The sequence below is a fragment of the Neomonachus schauinslandi genome, chromosome 4 (assembly GCF_002201575.2).
Source record: "Neomonachus schauinslandi chromosome 4, ASM220157v2, whole genome shotgun sequence".
Lineage (NCBI taxonomy): Eukaryota > Metazoa > Chordata > Mammalia > Carnivora > Phocidae > Neomonachus > Neomonachus schauinslandi.
The window spans coordinates 123,697,038-123,711,992 of NC_058406.1; the positions used below are offsets into that span (position 1 = coordinate 123,697,038).

General features: G+C 40.5%; 1 protein-coding gene across 1 annotated transcript in view; it reads left to right on the forward strand.

Moving 5' to 3' along the window:
- The window catches only part of CSPP1 (centrosome and spindle pole associated protein 1), a 167,346-nt gene that overhangs the window by 123,234 nt on the left and 29,157 nt on the right, over positions 1–14,955 (forward strand). The window contains exons 25-27 of the mRNA XM_044914639.1: positions 8,948–9,087; positions 12,785–12,925; positions 14,753–14,799. Of these exons, the coding sequence (XP_044770574.1) occupies positions 8,948–9,087; positions 12,785–12,925; positions 14,753–14,799 (328 nt within the window). The remainder of the gene's footprint in view (positions 1–8,947; positions 9,088–12,784; positions 12,926–14,752; positions 14,800–14,955) is intronic.

Here is a 14,955-nt window from a genome sequence, read left to right on the forward strand (position 1 = left end):
TTCTATTTCTTTGATTTCTGCTCTAATCTTCATTAGTTCTCTTCTCCTGCTGGGTTCAGGCTTTATTTGCTGTTCTTTCTCCAGCTCCTTTAGGTATAAGGTTAGGTTGTGTATTTGAGACCTTTCCTGTTTCTTGAGAAAGATTTGTGTTGCTGTATAATTCCCTCTTAGGACTTCCTTGGCTGCATCCCAAAGATTTTGACCAGTTGTGCTTTCATTTTCATTTGTTTCCATGAATTCTTAAAATTCAAGATTTCCTGGTTGATCCATTCATTCTTTAGTAGGATGCTCTTTAGCCTCCATGTATTTGAGTTCTTTCCAAATTTCCTCTTGTGATTGAGTTCTAGTTTCAAAGCACTGTGGTCCGAAAATATGCAGGGAATGATCCCAGTCTTTTGGTACTGGTGGAGACCTGATTTGAGACCCAGTATGTGATCTATTCTGGAGAATGTTCCATGTGGACTCCAGAAGAATGTGTATTCTGTTGCTTTAGGATGGAATGCTCTGAATATATCTGTGAAGTCCATGTGGTCCAGTGTGTCATTCAAAGCCCTTCTTTCCTTGTTGATCTTCTGCTTAGATGATCTGTCCATTTTAGTGCCTGGGGTTTTAAAGGCCCCTACTATTATTGTACTATTATTGATGTGTTTCTTTTTTTTTTTTGATTTTATTTATTTGAGAGAGAGAATGAGAGAGAGAGAGCACGAGAGGGGGGGAGGGTCAGAGGGAGAGTCTTCCCCACTGAGTGGGGAGCCCGATGCAGGACTCGATCCCGGGACTCCAGGGTCATGACCTGAGCTGAAGACAGTTGCCCAACCAACTGAGCCACCCAGGTGCCCTCGATGTGTTTCTTTGATTTAGTTATTAATTGGCTTATGTATTTGGCTGCTCCCATGATAGGGGTATAAATATTTACAGTTGTTAGATCTTCTTGTTGGATAGACCCTTTAAGTATGTTATGGCTTAGCCTGGTGATGGGTATTAAAGAGGGCACATTCTGCATGGAGCACTGGGTATTATGCACAAACAATGAATCATGGAACACCACATCAAAAACTAATGATGTAATGTATGGTGATTAACATAACAATAAAAAATTCTCAAAAAAAATCTAATTTGTGTGATATAAGGATTGCTACTCCAGCTCTCTTTTGATGTCCATTAGCATGGTAAATCGTTTTCCACCCCCTCACTTTCAATCTGGAGGTGTCTTTGGGTCTAAAATGAGTATCTTGCAGACAGTATATGGATGGATCTTGCTTTTTTTATCCAATCTGATAGCCTGCGTCTTTTGATTGGGGCATTTAGCCCGTTTACATTCAGGGTAACTACTGAAAGATATGAATTTAGTGCCATTGTATTGCCTGTAAGGTGACTGTTACTGTATATTGTCTCTTCCTTTCTGGCCTATGTTACTTGGGTTTGCTCTTCACTTAAAGGATCCCTTTTAATATTTCTTCCAGGGCTCTTTTAGTGATCACAAATTCTTTTAGTTTCTGTTTGTCCTGGAAGCTTTTTATTTCTTCTTCAGTTTTGAATGACAGCCTTTCTGGATAAAGTATTTTTGGCTGCATAGTTTTCTCATTTAGCACCCTGAATATATCATGGCAGTCCTTTCTGCCCTGCTAGGTCTCTGTGGATAGGTCCCCTGCCAGTCTAATGTTTCTGTCCTTGTAGGTTATGGACCTCTTGTACCAAGCTGCTTTCAGGAATTTCTCCTTGTCTCTGAGATTAGCAAGTTTCACTATTATATGTCGAGGTGTTGACCTGTTTTTAACTGATTTTGAGGGGTGTTCTCTGTGCGTCCTGGACTTGAATGCCTATGTCCTTTCCCAGATGAGGGATGTTCTCTGTTATAATTTGCTCCAGTATACCTTCTGCCCTTCTCCCTTTCCTTTTCTGGGATCCCAATTACTTTAATATTGTTTTGGTTTATTGTATCCCTTACCTCTCGAATTCTCCCCTCGATATCCAGTTATTGTTTATCTCTCTTTTTTTAAAGATTTTATTTATTTATTTGACAGAGAGACAGCCAGAGAGGGGACACAACCAGGGGGAGTGGTAGAGGGAGAAGCAGGCTTCCCTCTGAGCAGAGAGCCTGATGCGGGGCTCGATCCCAGGACCCTGGGATCATGACCTGAGCCGAAGGCAGAGGCTTAACGACTGAGCCACCCAGGTGCCCCTGTTTATCTCTTTTTCTCAGCTTGTTTATTCTCCATTATTTGTCTTTTTTTTTTTTTTAAGATTTTATTTATTTATTCATGAGAGACGGAGAGAAAGAGGGAGAGAGGCAGAGGGAGAAGCAGGCTCCCACAGAGTAGAGAGCCCGATGTGGGACTCGAGCCCTGGACCCTGGGATCATGACCTGAGCTGAGGGCAGAAACTTAACCATCTGAGCCACCCAGGCGCCCCGTTATTTTGTCTTCTATCTCACTAATTCTCTCTGCTGCCTCATTTATCCTAGCAGTTAGAGCCTCCATTTTTTATTACATCTCATTAATAGCCTTTTTTATTTTGACTTGATTAGGTTTTAGTTCTTTTTTTTTTTTTTTAAGATTTTATTTATTTATTTGAGAGAGAGAATGAGAGAGAAAGAGAGAGAGAGCCTGAGAAGGGGGACGGTCAGAGGGAGAAGCAGACTCCCCGCCGAGCAGGGAGCCCGACGCGGGACTCGATCCCGGGACTCCAGGATCATGACCTGAGCCGAAGGCAGTGGCTTAACCAACTGAGCCACCCAGGCACCCCTAGGTTTTAGTTCTTTTATTTCTTCAGTATAGGCTTCTCTAGTGTCTTCTATGCTTTTTACAAGCCCAGCTAGTATCTTTATAATCATTATTCTGAACTCTAGTTCCAACATTTTATTCATGTCCATACTGATTAGGTCTCTGGCCATCATTACTGCATCTTGTTCTCTTTTTTGAGGTGAGTTTTTGTCTTGTCATTCTGTCCAGAGAAGAATAGATGACGAAGAGAACAAAATACTAAAATGGCAACAATGACCCCAGAGAAATATACACTAAAATCAAAAGAGACGCGAAACCAGAAAAAATTTTTAAAAAGAGAGAATATAATCAGACAGGTGAACAAAACAAGAGCAACACACTGGATCCTGTGTGCATTTTTGTCTGTTTGTTAGAAAACTAGATTCCAAAATTGTAAAGAAAGAAAAACTTATATACATACAAAAATAAAGGATAGAATGTAACTGTAAAAATGAAAATTAAAATCCAAAAAAATTTAAAAAGGAACAAAAAGGAATATAAACAGACAGGTGAACAGAACAGGGCAATACACTATATCCTGAGTGTATTTTGGTCTGTTTGTTAGAAGAAACTGCATCCCAAAATTGTAAGGAAAGAAAAACTTTAATATATATACAAAAATAAAATTAAACACAATGGAAGGATAGAATGTAAGTGTAAATATGAAAATTAAAAAAGATTTTTAAAAAAGTTGATTCAAAAAATAAGAAAATGGTTGAAAAAGGAAAGAGCAAAAAAATTAAAATTGAAGTACTAAAGAATCGTGGCAAAAGACCATAAAGTCTATATAGTGTTTTCCCTTAGCGCTGGAGTTTTGCAGTTCTGTGTGATCAGTAAACTTGGGCTTAGCTGGATATTCTTGGTGATCCTCTGGGGGAGGGACCTGTTGTGCTGATTCTCAAGTGTCTTTGCCCCCGGGGGGAACTGCATCGCCTTTGCCGCGGGTCCATGCTAAGTAAGCTGCTCTGGTGTGTTCTGTGTGGTTTTGTTCCCTGAAGGCTTTCTTCTCTGCTTTAGAGGACTAGAATGAAAATGGCGGCCTCCCAATCTCCAGCCCCGGAGCCAGAGCTCGGGGCCACTCCTCAGCGTGCCCTCATGCGAAAGCAGTCAATCACATCTGTCTCCCTGGTCTCCATCTGCACAAAACCCCGAGTGGAGTCTCCAAACCCTGCAGCCTCCTATGGCACACACTCACACCGTTCCTCCCTGGGGGAGGAAGTAGGGTCAGTTCTGAATATATCATGGCAGTCCTTTATGGCCTGCCAGGTCTCTGTGGATAGGTCTCCTAGCAGTCTAACATTTCTACCCTTGGGGTTTATGGACCTCTTGTTCCTAGCTGCTATCAGGAGTGCAGTCTCCCAACCGTTCGGCGGTTCGTCATTTATGGCAACACCATGCTGAGAGCCCACACCTGGGCTTTCTGATTGCAGCCCATCTCTCCACTCCGAAGTCTGGGAGCTCTGCCACCCCCAGGCACCCCAGCTCTTTCTGTGATCCTGAGGATCCAGAGACCACACTGTCCCACCTAGATTTCTGCCCCGTTTTACCACCTTAGCATGGCTCTCAGGCAGGGCCGTCCCTCACTGGAGCCGACTTCTAAAAGTTCTGATTTTGTGCTCAGCTGCTATATCAGTTTCTGGTGTTGGCTTCGGGAGGCTCCCCGCCCCGCCCCCCGTGCCCCGCGGTTTATCTTCCCATATATAGCTTCAGATTCACTTCTCTGCACATTCTACCTTGCAAAAAGTGGTCACTTTTCTATTCGTAGAGTTGCAGCTATTCTTTCCTTAGATCTCTGGTTGAGTTCACAGGTGTTCAGAATGATTTGATAGCTACTAGTTGAATTCCTGGAACCAGACAAAACTAAGGTCTCCTATTCCTCTGCCATCTTGGACTGTCTCCACCAATATTCTCTTAGATTCACATTCTTGAATTTTATGTAGATTAAGTTGCCTTCATAAAACATTTATCCATACCTGTTCAATCTATTCACTGCAAAAATATGGGATATTTAATGAATATTTAACCTAATAGAAAACATTTAAATTGATGTCTTAACTGTCCTTCCTTACTGTCAATAACATATTTATAGTGATGATGATGATGGTGGTGACAGAGATGTTGAGATTGGGAAGGAAGAAAGAAGTAGCACTTTTTAAAAAAAATATTTATTAGAGAGTGAGAGAGAGAGAGAGAGCACGAGTGGGGTGGAGAGGCAGGGGGAGAGAGAGAAGCACACTCCCTGCTGAGCAGGGAGCCTGACACAGGGCTCGATTCCAGGACCCTGGGATCATGACCTGAGCTGAAGGTAGACGCTTAACCAACCAAGCCACCCAGGCGCCCTGAAGTAGCACTTTCTTGAAGGAAAACCAGAAATACTAGCCCTAATCATGAAATGTTTAATAGGATTAGACTCAATAAAAAATGAGTTTGGGGCGGGCACACCATTCTTCCAGCTCTCTCTTAGAATGGACTGTTTTGTCTCACCACAGAAATCAGTGAATGAAAATAATTGACTGATTTCAGTCCGTATGTACATAAGGCAAATGGGTGCAGAAGTTGCTTTGTAAGCTAATCTAAGTGGTAGGGAAGTCCATGCTGGGAAAAAGATAATTGAAACAAGACTAGAAATAGGAAATTATGAAAACATTCTCTTTACTTTCCCATTTTTAGTCTTCTACAAAATCAGGCACAGAAATTTCGTCTTTCAGGGGGAAAATGATATAGGAATGGACAACTTCAGAGTTGGAATTATCATAGACAGTTACATTTTAAAGCTGTTTTTTACATTTTCCATCAACAGTCTATTTTCTAAAATACTTAGAGACTATCAAACATTTCTAATCATTTTTGCCAAAAAAACTCATAAATTTTTTTAAAGTAGTGTTCTTCAAACTGCAGAGCAGTTTTGTTCAAATAAACTTTTATTTATTTTGGCATCATTTTAGATTTAAAAAAAAGTTGCAGACATAGTACAGAGTTTCCGTATGCCCCTCGCTTAGTTTTCCCAATTGTTAGCATCTTGTGTTACTGGAGTATGACTGTCACTAAAAAACTGATGTTGGAACATTACTACTAAGTTCTAGACTTTTAAGACTTCTCTAGTTTTTCCATTAATGTTCTCTTTCTATTCCAGAATCTAATCAATGTAGGTACCACATTGCATTTAGTTGTCATCTCTCCTAGTCTCCTCTGGTCTGGGACAGTTTCTTAGTCTTTACTTGTTTTCATGACTGTGACAGTCTAGAGGGGTATTGGCCAGGTACAATTCTATAGAATATCCCCTAGTCTGGGTTTGTCTGAAGTTTACTCATGATTAGACTGGTGTTAAGGGTTTTTGGAAAGAATAGCACAGGGTGGATGGCCTTCTCATCACATCATATAATGGGGGTATGTGGCATCTACATAGACATTCCTGGGGATGGGAACCTTCATCATTTGGTTAAAGTAGAATTTGCCAGGTTTCTCTGCTGCAGTTACTATTCTTAGGACATGACTCAATGAATTTGGCACACTCACAAGAATGGGCAGGAGGTAGGATTAAGCTCCATAGCCTGTAGAGGGGCTTAGTTATCTATCTATATATTTTTTAGAATTCTTTTATAAGAAAGATTTGTCCCTTACTGGCGTGCTTGAGTAGTCCAGTTGGTCGAGCATCAGACTCGATTTCGGCTCAGGTCGTGGTCTTGGGGTCATGCGATTGAGCCCCATGTTGGGCTCTGAGCTCAGTGGGGAGTCTGCTTCTCTCCCTCTCCTTCTGCCCCTCCCCTGCTCATGCTCTCACACACTCTCTCTTTCTCTCTCTAAAATAAATAAATAAATCTTAAAAATTTTGTCCCTTCTCTTCCCTTTATTTATTCAATCATTTATCACATATTTATCACATATCATTTTTGATTCATGTATATTTATTTTGTACTTTGGGGTATAATCCATTGTCCATTTTTTTTGAGCACTTCCTTCCTTTTTGGTATTACAAGAGACACTCCAGGATGCTCTTGTATTTCCCCTACCCCAGCCCTGAAAACCGCTATTTCTCCAGGAAGCCATGGTTCCTCTTGAAGAATGGTATTTAGAAACCAAGCTCTGGATGCTGTATGTGCTTTTTGGGTGTCTTTGCGTCTGGGCCCTGTTTAGTGGACAGAGCTAGATAATATATGTGTACTAAGAAACATATCTGTCATTGTTCCTGGCCTATCATTTTGTATTTCTGTTAAATTTATACTGAGGTTTAAGACTCTAATCCAGTATGTGGTAGGATTTTAATGTCACAGCTTAATTTCCAAGCATGTTCTAGCTAAGTAAACACAGTGAGAAAATTTCAAAAATACGGAATGGCTAGGTAATGAAATGTTAACCCAAGGCGGTAATTTTCAGTGAATAGTTCTATCAACTACTTCTAAGTAGTTGAGAGGTCAGTATAGTTTTTCTTTATTTACTTTTAAGATGTTATAAATGTCTTAACTATTGCAGCTTTACATATTCAAAGATACATGTTTAATTCAGTATAGTGGGTTATTGACATTAATTTTCTTTCACAAATTGAACACTGTACTCTCTTTTGGCAAACCAATATAAGAGAGAGAAACCAGGCAGCTTTTCAATTTTCTCATTTGCAAGTGATAGCAATAATTTCTACCCCATGAGGTTTTAGTGAAGCATAAATACATGTATGTATTTGAAAGTACCTTGTAAATTCTACATGCTAGCTTAGAGAAAATATGTTAGATTGCCATCATTTAACAAGAATTGGTTAAATACATTTACTCTGGTATAATTTTTAATATGTATCATAATCAGAGACATCTCAGAGTTGATTATTCCAATTTTATAAATTGTTTCACAACAAGAATCTCCTCCTATTCATTAATTAAGCTCACATTATTGAGCTCTTACTTTGTGTTAGGCACAAAACAAACATTAGCCAGCCCACATCCAAAGAAATCTAATAATCTAATTCCTAACTTAGTACCCTATTTAACTTTTAGCAGTGATGGAAACTAGGCAGGAGTCCAGTTCACTAGAAGTCTTTGTCAGCCTTGATGAGGTACTTTTGTGATTTGTTATCCTCACCTCAAAAGGAAACTCCAGGAGAGCAGTAGTATTGCCTTTTGGGATCCAAGCTTTCCCATCTAGGTGCTTAGGGAAGATTTAGTGAACAAAGAAATGAAGGCAAGAGTCTGACAGCTATAGCTTAAAGCCTAATTTTCAGAAATAGAGGGAGCCTGTGTAGTGCTGCGGGAAGCACAGGTAGGTCTTTCTTTTCGGGGCTAGAGACACTGTCCCCCATCCTTTCCTCTTCTTAGTCACTCCCCCAAAGCCCTAGCAGGAAACTCGCTTACTAAGCCCCCTATTATGTTAACTTCCTAGGTACCAGAGTATCAAATGAACTAATTAGGTATTGAGTTCCCTGAAAGCCCATTGTAAAATTAGTGTTGGAGACTGTGGATAGTACCCATTATATTGGGTGGTGTATTAATACCATGTTTCTCTGTATAATTTTTATTTTAGGCTGAGGGGAAGGTAACATTTATTGATGACCTAACATATGTCAAGTACAATGCTGGGTACTTTACAGTGTATAACTTCACTTAATTAGAAGGAGTAGACATCATCTGCATCATAGAGATGATGAAATCAAGGTCAAACTGCCAATAAATAGCAGAGCTGGTCTTTGAATCTTGGTTTTGTTGACTTCAAAGACTATGATCTTTCTACTATGTGAACATTTTTAAGGTAAAGCTAACTCATTTTACTCTTCTAATAAGGTACTTTGCATCAGAATCTCTTGGAAGATTACACTGACCTTTACTATATTTTTTAATACAAGAGATTGAAATAACGTATTAAAGTTTTGTAGTATACTGTGATGTAAGATGCCAGATTTCTTTCTTTCTTTTTTTTTTTTTTTAAAGATTTTATTATTTGACAGAGAGAGACACAGCGAGAGAGGGAACACAAGCAGGGGGAGTGGGAGAGGGAGAAGCAGGCTCCCCGCTGAGCAGGGAGCCCAATGCGGGGCTTGATCCCAGGACCCTGGGATCATGACCTGAGCAGAAGGCAGACGCTTAACGACTGAGCCACCCAGGCGCCCCGAGATGCCAGATTTCTTGTACAGGGAGTTAAATGTGAACTCCAGTTCTCTTCCCATTAAAACACATTTACCAAAATTTGTCGTCTATCTATAGGAAAAGAGAAAGGAATCCCATGGATATATTTGACATGGCTAGGCATCGACTGCAAGCTCCTGTGAGAAGACAGTCGCCTAAGGGCTTAGATGCTACTACTTTTCAGAATATTCATGACTTCAATGAGCTGAAAGATAGAGGTGAGTAGAATGCTGCTCTTTTATATACAGCCTGTGTTCTCCCCATATTCAAGTATTTATTTTTATCCTTTTTCTAAAGTAAAGTTTCATCTAGGATACCTATTTCAAATAATGATGAATAAAACTCTATATACTTGGGGCGCCTGGGTGGCTCAGTCGTTAAGCATCTGCCTTTGGCTCAGGTCATGATCCCAGGGTCCTGGGATCGAGCCCCGCATTGGGCTCCCTGCTCGGCAGGAAGCCTGCTTCTCCCTCTCCCACTCCCCCTGCTTGTATTTCCTCTCTCACTGTGTCTCTCTCTCTCTGTTGAAAAATAAAATCTTTAAAAACAAAACAAAACAAAACAAAAAAACAACAAAAAAAACCTCTATATACTTTAGTTCTTCATGTTACCAATCTGGTAGATGAGGCTTTGGTTTGTCTCTTTTCTTTTGGAGAGCATACAGCTGTTAAAGCCTCTCCGGAGTGGATTAGATCAGGTAGACTAATGAGAAGAGTGGCACTTAATGGAAGTCATTATTGGAGGGGGACGGGGCAAGCTGAGCTTGGGAAAGAGACTAAGAAGGAACAGCCAGAGTGACTGGAGAATGTGTCAAGGAGAAAGAATCGTGTAAGAGGAATATTACAAAGTATCCTTTGGATCAGAGGTCACTGGTGACCTCAATTAGATCTTTTCTGGTGGAATTAGGGCATCAGAAGCCAACTAACATTGGAATGAGGACTGACTAGGAGGCATAGTGTTGGAGGCAGTGACAACCCCTGGAGGAAGCTTGGCTGGGAAGGGGAAGAACGGAGGGTCCAGAGCTGGGGGAGCGCGTTCAGATGCTACTGTGGAGGGTGGGTTGTGACAGGGTAAGAGGTGTGTGTAGGATATGAGAGAGAGGGAGGGAATGATGAGAGCAGAGTCCCTGAGTAGGCAGGAGCAAATAGAGGATATTTGAAGGGAGAGAGTTGAGAAGATTTGATGTAGCGCTTAGAAGGAGGAGAGAAAGCTTAGTAGGGAAATAGGATTACCAGGAGACATAGGGGCCTGGGAGACTGAAAATGTGTAGAGGAACCAAAATGTGTTACATGTGATTTTTCCTTTTGGACCATTTAATAGAGCAGGTGTCGGAGTTGAGGTGGCAAATTGTTGGATGTGTGGTCATATGACGTATACCAGATGAACCAGAATTGAACTTTTCTTCTTTTTACTTTTAAAAGTAGTATCTATTACAGAAAATTTTGAAAACACAGAAAGATAGATAAGAGGGGAAAATCACCTTACTCAAACCACCTAAATATTTCTGGTCTTCTTTCTGAGCCTATTTAAAAAAAGTATGGGGCGCCTGGGTGGCTCAGTCGTTTAAGAGTCTGCCTCGGCTCAGGTCATGATCCCAGGGTCCTGGGATTGAGCCCCGCATCGGGCTCCCTGCTCAGCGGGGAGTCTGCTTCTCCCTCTCCCACTCCCCCTGCTTGTGTTCCCTCTCTCGCTGTCTCTCTCTCTCTCTGTCAAATAAATAAATAAAATCTTGAAAAAAACAAAACAACAAAAAAAGTAAAACAAGGGCGCCTGGGTGGCTCAGTTGGTTAAGCGACTGCCTTCAGCTCAGGTCATGATCCTGGAGTCCCGGGATCGAGTCCCGCATCGGGCTCCCTGCTCAGCGGGGGGTCTGCTTCTCCCTCTGATCCTCCCCCCCTCTCATGCTCTCTCTCTCTGTCTCATTCTCTCTCTCAAATAAATAAATAAAATCTTTAAAAAAAAATAAAATAAAACAAAAACAACATATAACTTATTTAATTTTCTCTTTTGTTTTTCATTTAGATTTACAAGTGTCATCGGTTACATTTACTGTTGTTTTTTTAATGCTATCATTTATTTATTTATTTGATCGTTGGTTAACTAGAATTTGGTTAATTTATTACAACAATCCAATTGCAAAGCAACCCATTTATTTATTTATTTTTTATTATGTTCTGTTAGCCAGCATATAATATATCATTAGTTTTTGGTGTAGTATTCAGTGATGTATTAGTTGCGTATAACACCCAGTGTTCATCCCAACACGTGCCCTCCTTAATTGCCATCACCCGGTTACCCCAACCCCCTCCTTCTGTAACCCTCAGTTTGTTTCCCCGAGTCCAGAATCTCTCATGGTTTGTCTCCCTCTCTGATTTCTTCCCATTCATTTTTCCCTCCCTTCCCCTATGGTGCTCTGTGCTATTCTTTATGTTCCACATATGAGTGAAACCATATGATTGTCTTTCTCTATTTATTTCACTTAGCATAATCCCCTCCAGTTCCATCCATGTCGATGCAAATGGTGGATATTCATCCTTTCTGATGGCTGAGTAATATTCCATTGTATATGGGAGGCGTTGTATTAAGCCAGTGGGTCTCAGAGTTTGGTCAGGGGACCTGTGCAGTCAGAACTGTTTTCATTATAAACTAAGACATTATTTGTCTTTTTCATGTTTATTCTCACATGTGTGTACAGGTTTTCTGGAGGTTACAAATGTGATAACCTCATTGCTCTGATGCTAATAATATATTTCTGTATTCTCATGTTTTAAAAATTTCTTAATTTTAATTTCTAATAAGGCCTGTGTGTGTGAGAAAGAGAGACATAGATAAAAGCTCCTTGGGGTCCTCAAAGAGTATAAAGAGATCGTGAGAACAAAAAAGATTTACACCATAAAATTGAGCCATTCATTTCCCTGTATGATTTCCACATTGAATCCTTGTTCATTATCTGACTCGGTTTTTGAGGTTTCTTAAAGTTTTTACAGAGAGGAAACTGAGTCTGGAAGTGGCCAAGTCAGGGTCTATCCAATCCAAGTTCATGTGTCCAGAGTGTCTTCTGTTAACTTTGCTCTTAACCATTTTCTAGTTCTTACTCAACCTGGCTCCCATGTTTTTATTATATTATACTTTTAAATTATTTTGGTAATTGTGGCAATTTCTGATCATAAAGCCTTTTACATATTTATGATCATTTCTTTAAATTATATTCCAGTAGTATAATTAGAAGATCAGTGGGAATAATAGTTTCAAGGCTTTTTAGATGTATGAACTATATTTTTGTTCTCAAGATTTAAAAATGAAGTTTTAACATTTTCATTCTGATCACTTGATATTCTTGAACTTGTGGCATAGACGAATTCTTAGATTGTCATTTCCTCCACTAATGACATCTCTCCTAAAATTCCAGCCAGTCTGCCTTTATCTTGCTTTTTGTATGATATTGGCAAGGGTTAAAATATTAATTGGCCAATAACATTATGTTTCATTTTTTCAGTATATTTTAGGGACTGCTGTGATTACAGTGTCTGATGGCTCCCTGAGCTGTAGCCCTGTGACTAACTGCTTGGCTATCACCTGTACCTAGTTGCCCAGCTGTGTGCTCTGGGGGGCATCTTGGGGAGTGGGGAGGTACGGATGGAGAATGCCTAATAAGCTACTGCTTGTTCTGGGGCGGGGCAGGGGGGTTCCTTTTAATGTTGATAAGTTTGTGAAAGGGCATTTACTTAAAGAATATTAATTTCGTGTTCTTGAGTTTTATGACAATTTTAATATCTTTTGACTTTGGTGATATTTTATTATTTTAATTGTTCCCTTGATTTTGAAATTAGGTTACTCATCTGTTACTTATAGTGAAGTTTTATAAAATCTCCTTTGGAAACAAGATTGAACTTAGCTATATATTTTTTGTACTAGATTCAGAAACACGAGTTGATCTGAAATTTGTATACCCGGATCCTCCAAGAGATCACCACACCTTAGAGATTCAGCAGCAAGCCCTGCTAAGAGAGCAGCAGAAGAAACTGAATAGAATGAAGATGCAGGAAGGTGCTGAAGGTAAGAAATAATCATTCCTATCTCAAATAGTATCAGTGGGTTGTTTGTTGTTGTTGGCTTCTTTTCTCTCTGGTATTGATTTCAGTCCCAGGCAGCTTCCCACCACTGGCAGCTCCATGCTCACATGGCCCTTTTGGCAGATAGTCCCAGAAAAGGGCAGGTCCCAAGAGGGCTCTGATTGGTGTGGCTGAGGTATGTTATGTGTGAGAGGAGTCCAGGGAGGATTGAGGACCTTGGCTAGGCCAGGTGCCATCTGCAGCAGGAAGTAGGAGTAGGAGCCAGGGGAAGGAGTGCTGGGCAAACACACCAGTGCCCTATGGGGCATTTCTTTGCCATGTGTGTCTGACAGGTTTTGATATGGCATCAAATCTGTTCAGCAAGACTGGGCTATGAATGTGTGTTCATATAATCAGCCAGTCAACAGATACTGAGTGCCTATGGTGAGCACAAGTACTGACCCATATCTGGGGGATGTGATGATGAATGAAATATGCTCCTCCTGTCAAGGAGCTTATACTTTGTTGGAGGAGTTAGATGCTAAATAAGCATAGTGTGCTGAATGCCGCAAAGGAGAATCTAGGGTCCCTTGGGAGTATGGAACTGGGGGTGGGGGAGCACCTGATGGCAGAGTGGGGGTAGCTGCCTCACAGAGCAGAGCATCTGTGGGCCCTGTTGGCCCAGTGTCCTGCAGGACTTCACATATTTCCCCAGCTTTGCCAGCCTGCAGGCCACTGAGGGTGGCCATGGAAAATGAGTCCTAAAAACACAACAATCCAGTAATAAGAATGAGAAGACATTCTCATTCTCAGGCCTGCAGGATCTGAGGAATGTTTTTTGACCAGGAGACATTATCACAGGAGTAAGTGGTGCACCATTTTAGGCCCAGGTCAGGACTTTGATAAAGATTGATACAGGGAAAGTCTTTCCTCCATCTTGTACAGGACTTTTCACAGTAGTCTCATAGATCACCCTCTGACAGCGGAGTAACCCAGATTCTATGATAAATAGTAGGCATGTCATCAGAGAAGAAAAGCTAGGACATTCTTCAACCTTTATAAGCATTTTGGTGGAATTTTTCCCGAGGAGACCCAGCTGATGATCTGATCTGGTGTAGTCTTGGCATATTAGGCTGATTAACCCAAAAGTAGTCCCCAGGTGGAGGGATGCAGGTGCATTTTGGCACTGAGGGTATTCATCTGACATAGCAGCCACCGGCCAACTTCCAATAAACACGATGATGACTGAATTAATAAGCAAATGGCTTAACTATAAAAGTCACAAACATGGTATAAAATAGTCTGAGAAGGAATACAGGCTGTCATTCATTGGTAGCCTGTTTATTCCCAAAGGCAGTCTCTAAAAGACAAAATGCACTATTCACAGGAATTCAGAGGAACACAGAGGAACACTGGTCAAATCCACGAGGGGCCTTTGGGACACCTGTTCCAGAATCTCTGTGGAACCAGGTGCCTGGAGCTGAACTAATTCCATGTGAGGGGCCGTGTTTAACTCCACTCAGCCACTGGAAATTGGGTTGTGGAAATATGAGTGAAACTGGTGAAGAATCCTGCTTTTCTTTTTCTGCAGACATCAGTTTTAAGCTCATAATGACTTTTAGTTTTTCTAGTCAACTAGAATGGGTGCTGAGTTAGTTATATTTATTAATAAGTAATATCTTAACGTTCTAAAATGTGATAGTTGAAAAAGAATTTCCGTAGAGAGTTAGTCACAAAAGATATTCTAAAAGGTTTTTTTTTTTTTTTGATATTCTAAAAGTTTTTATTTTTAAAATGTTTTCTTTTTTTTTTTTCCCTCCATTAACTACAGTTGACTTGGATGCCATCCCAAGTGCTAAAGTACGGGACCGCAGAATGGTAAGAAACCAGTTACAATTTTTCAAGATAGTTTTTGGGGGATAAAAAATTTTAGGCATATGGTAAGTGAGTAATCCAGTTTTGAATATTGAACTAAGAAAGAATTTAAATCTTGTCTCCATGTAGTGGGTAGGTAGAGATATATTAGTAGAATAT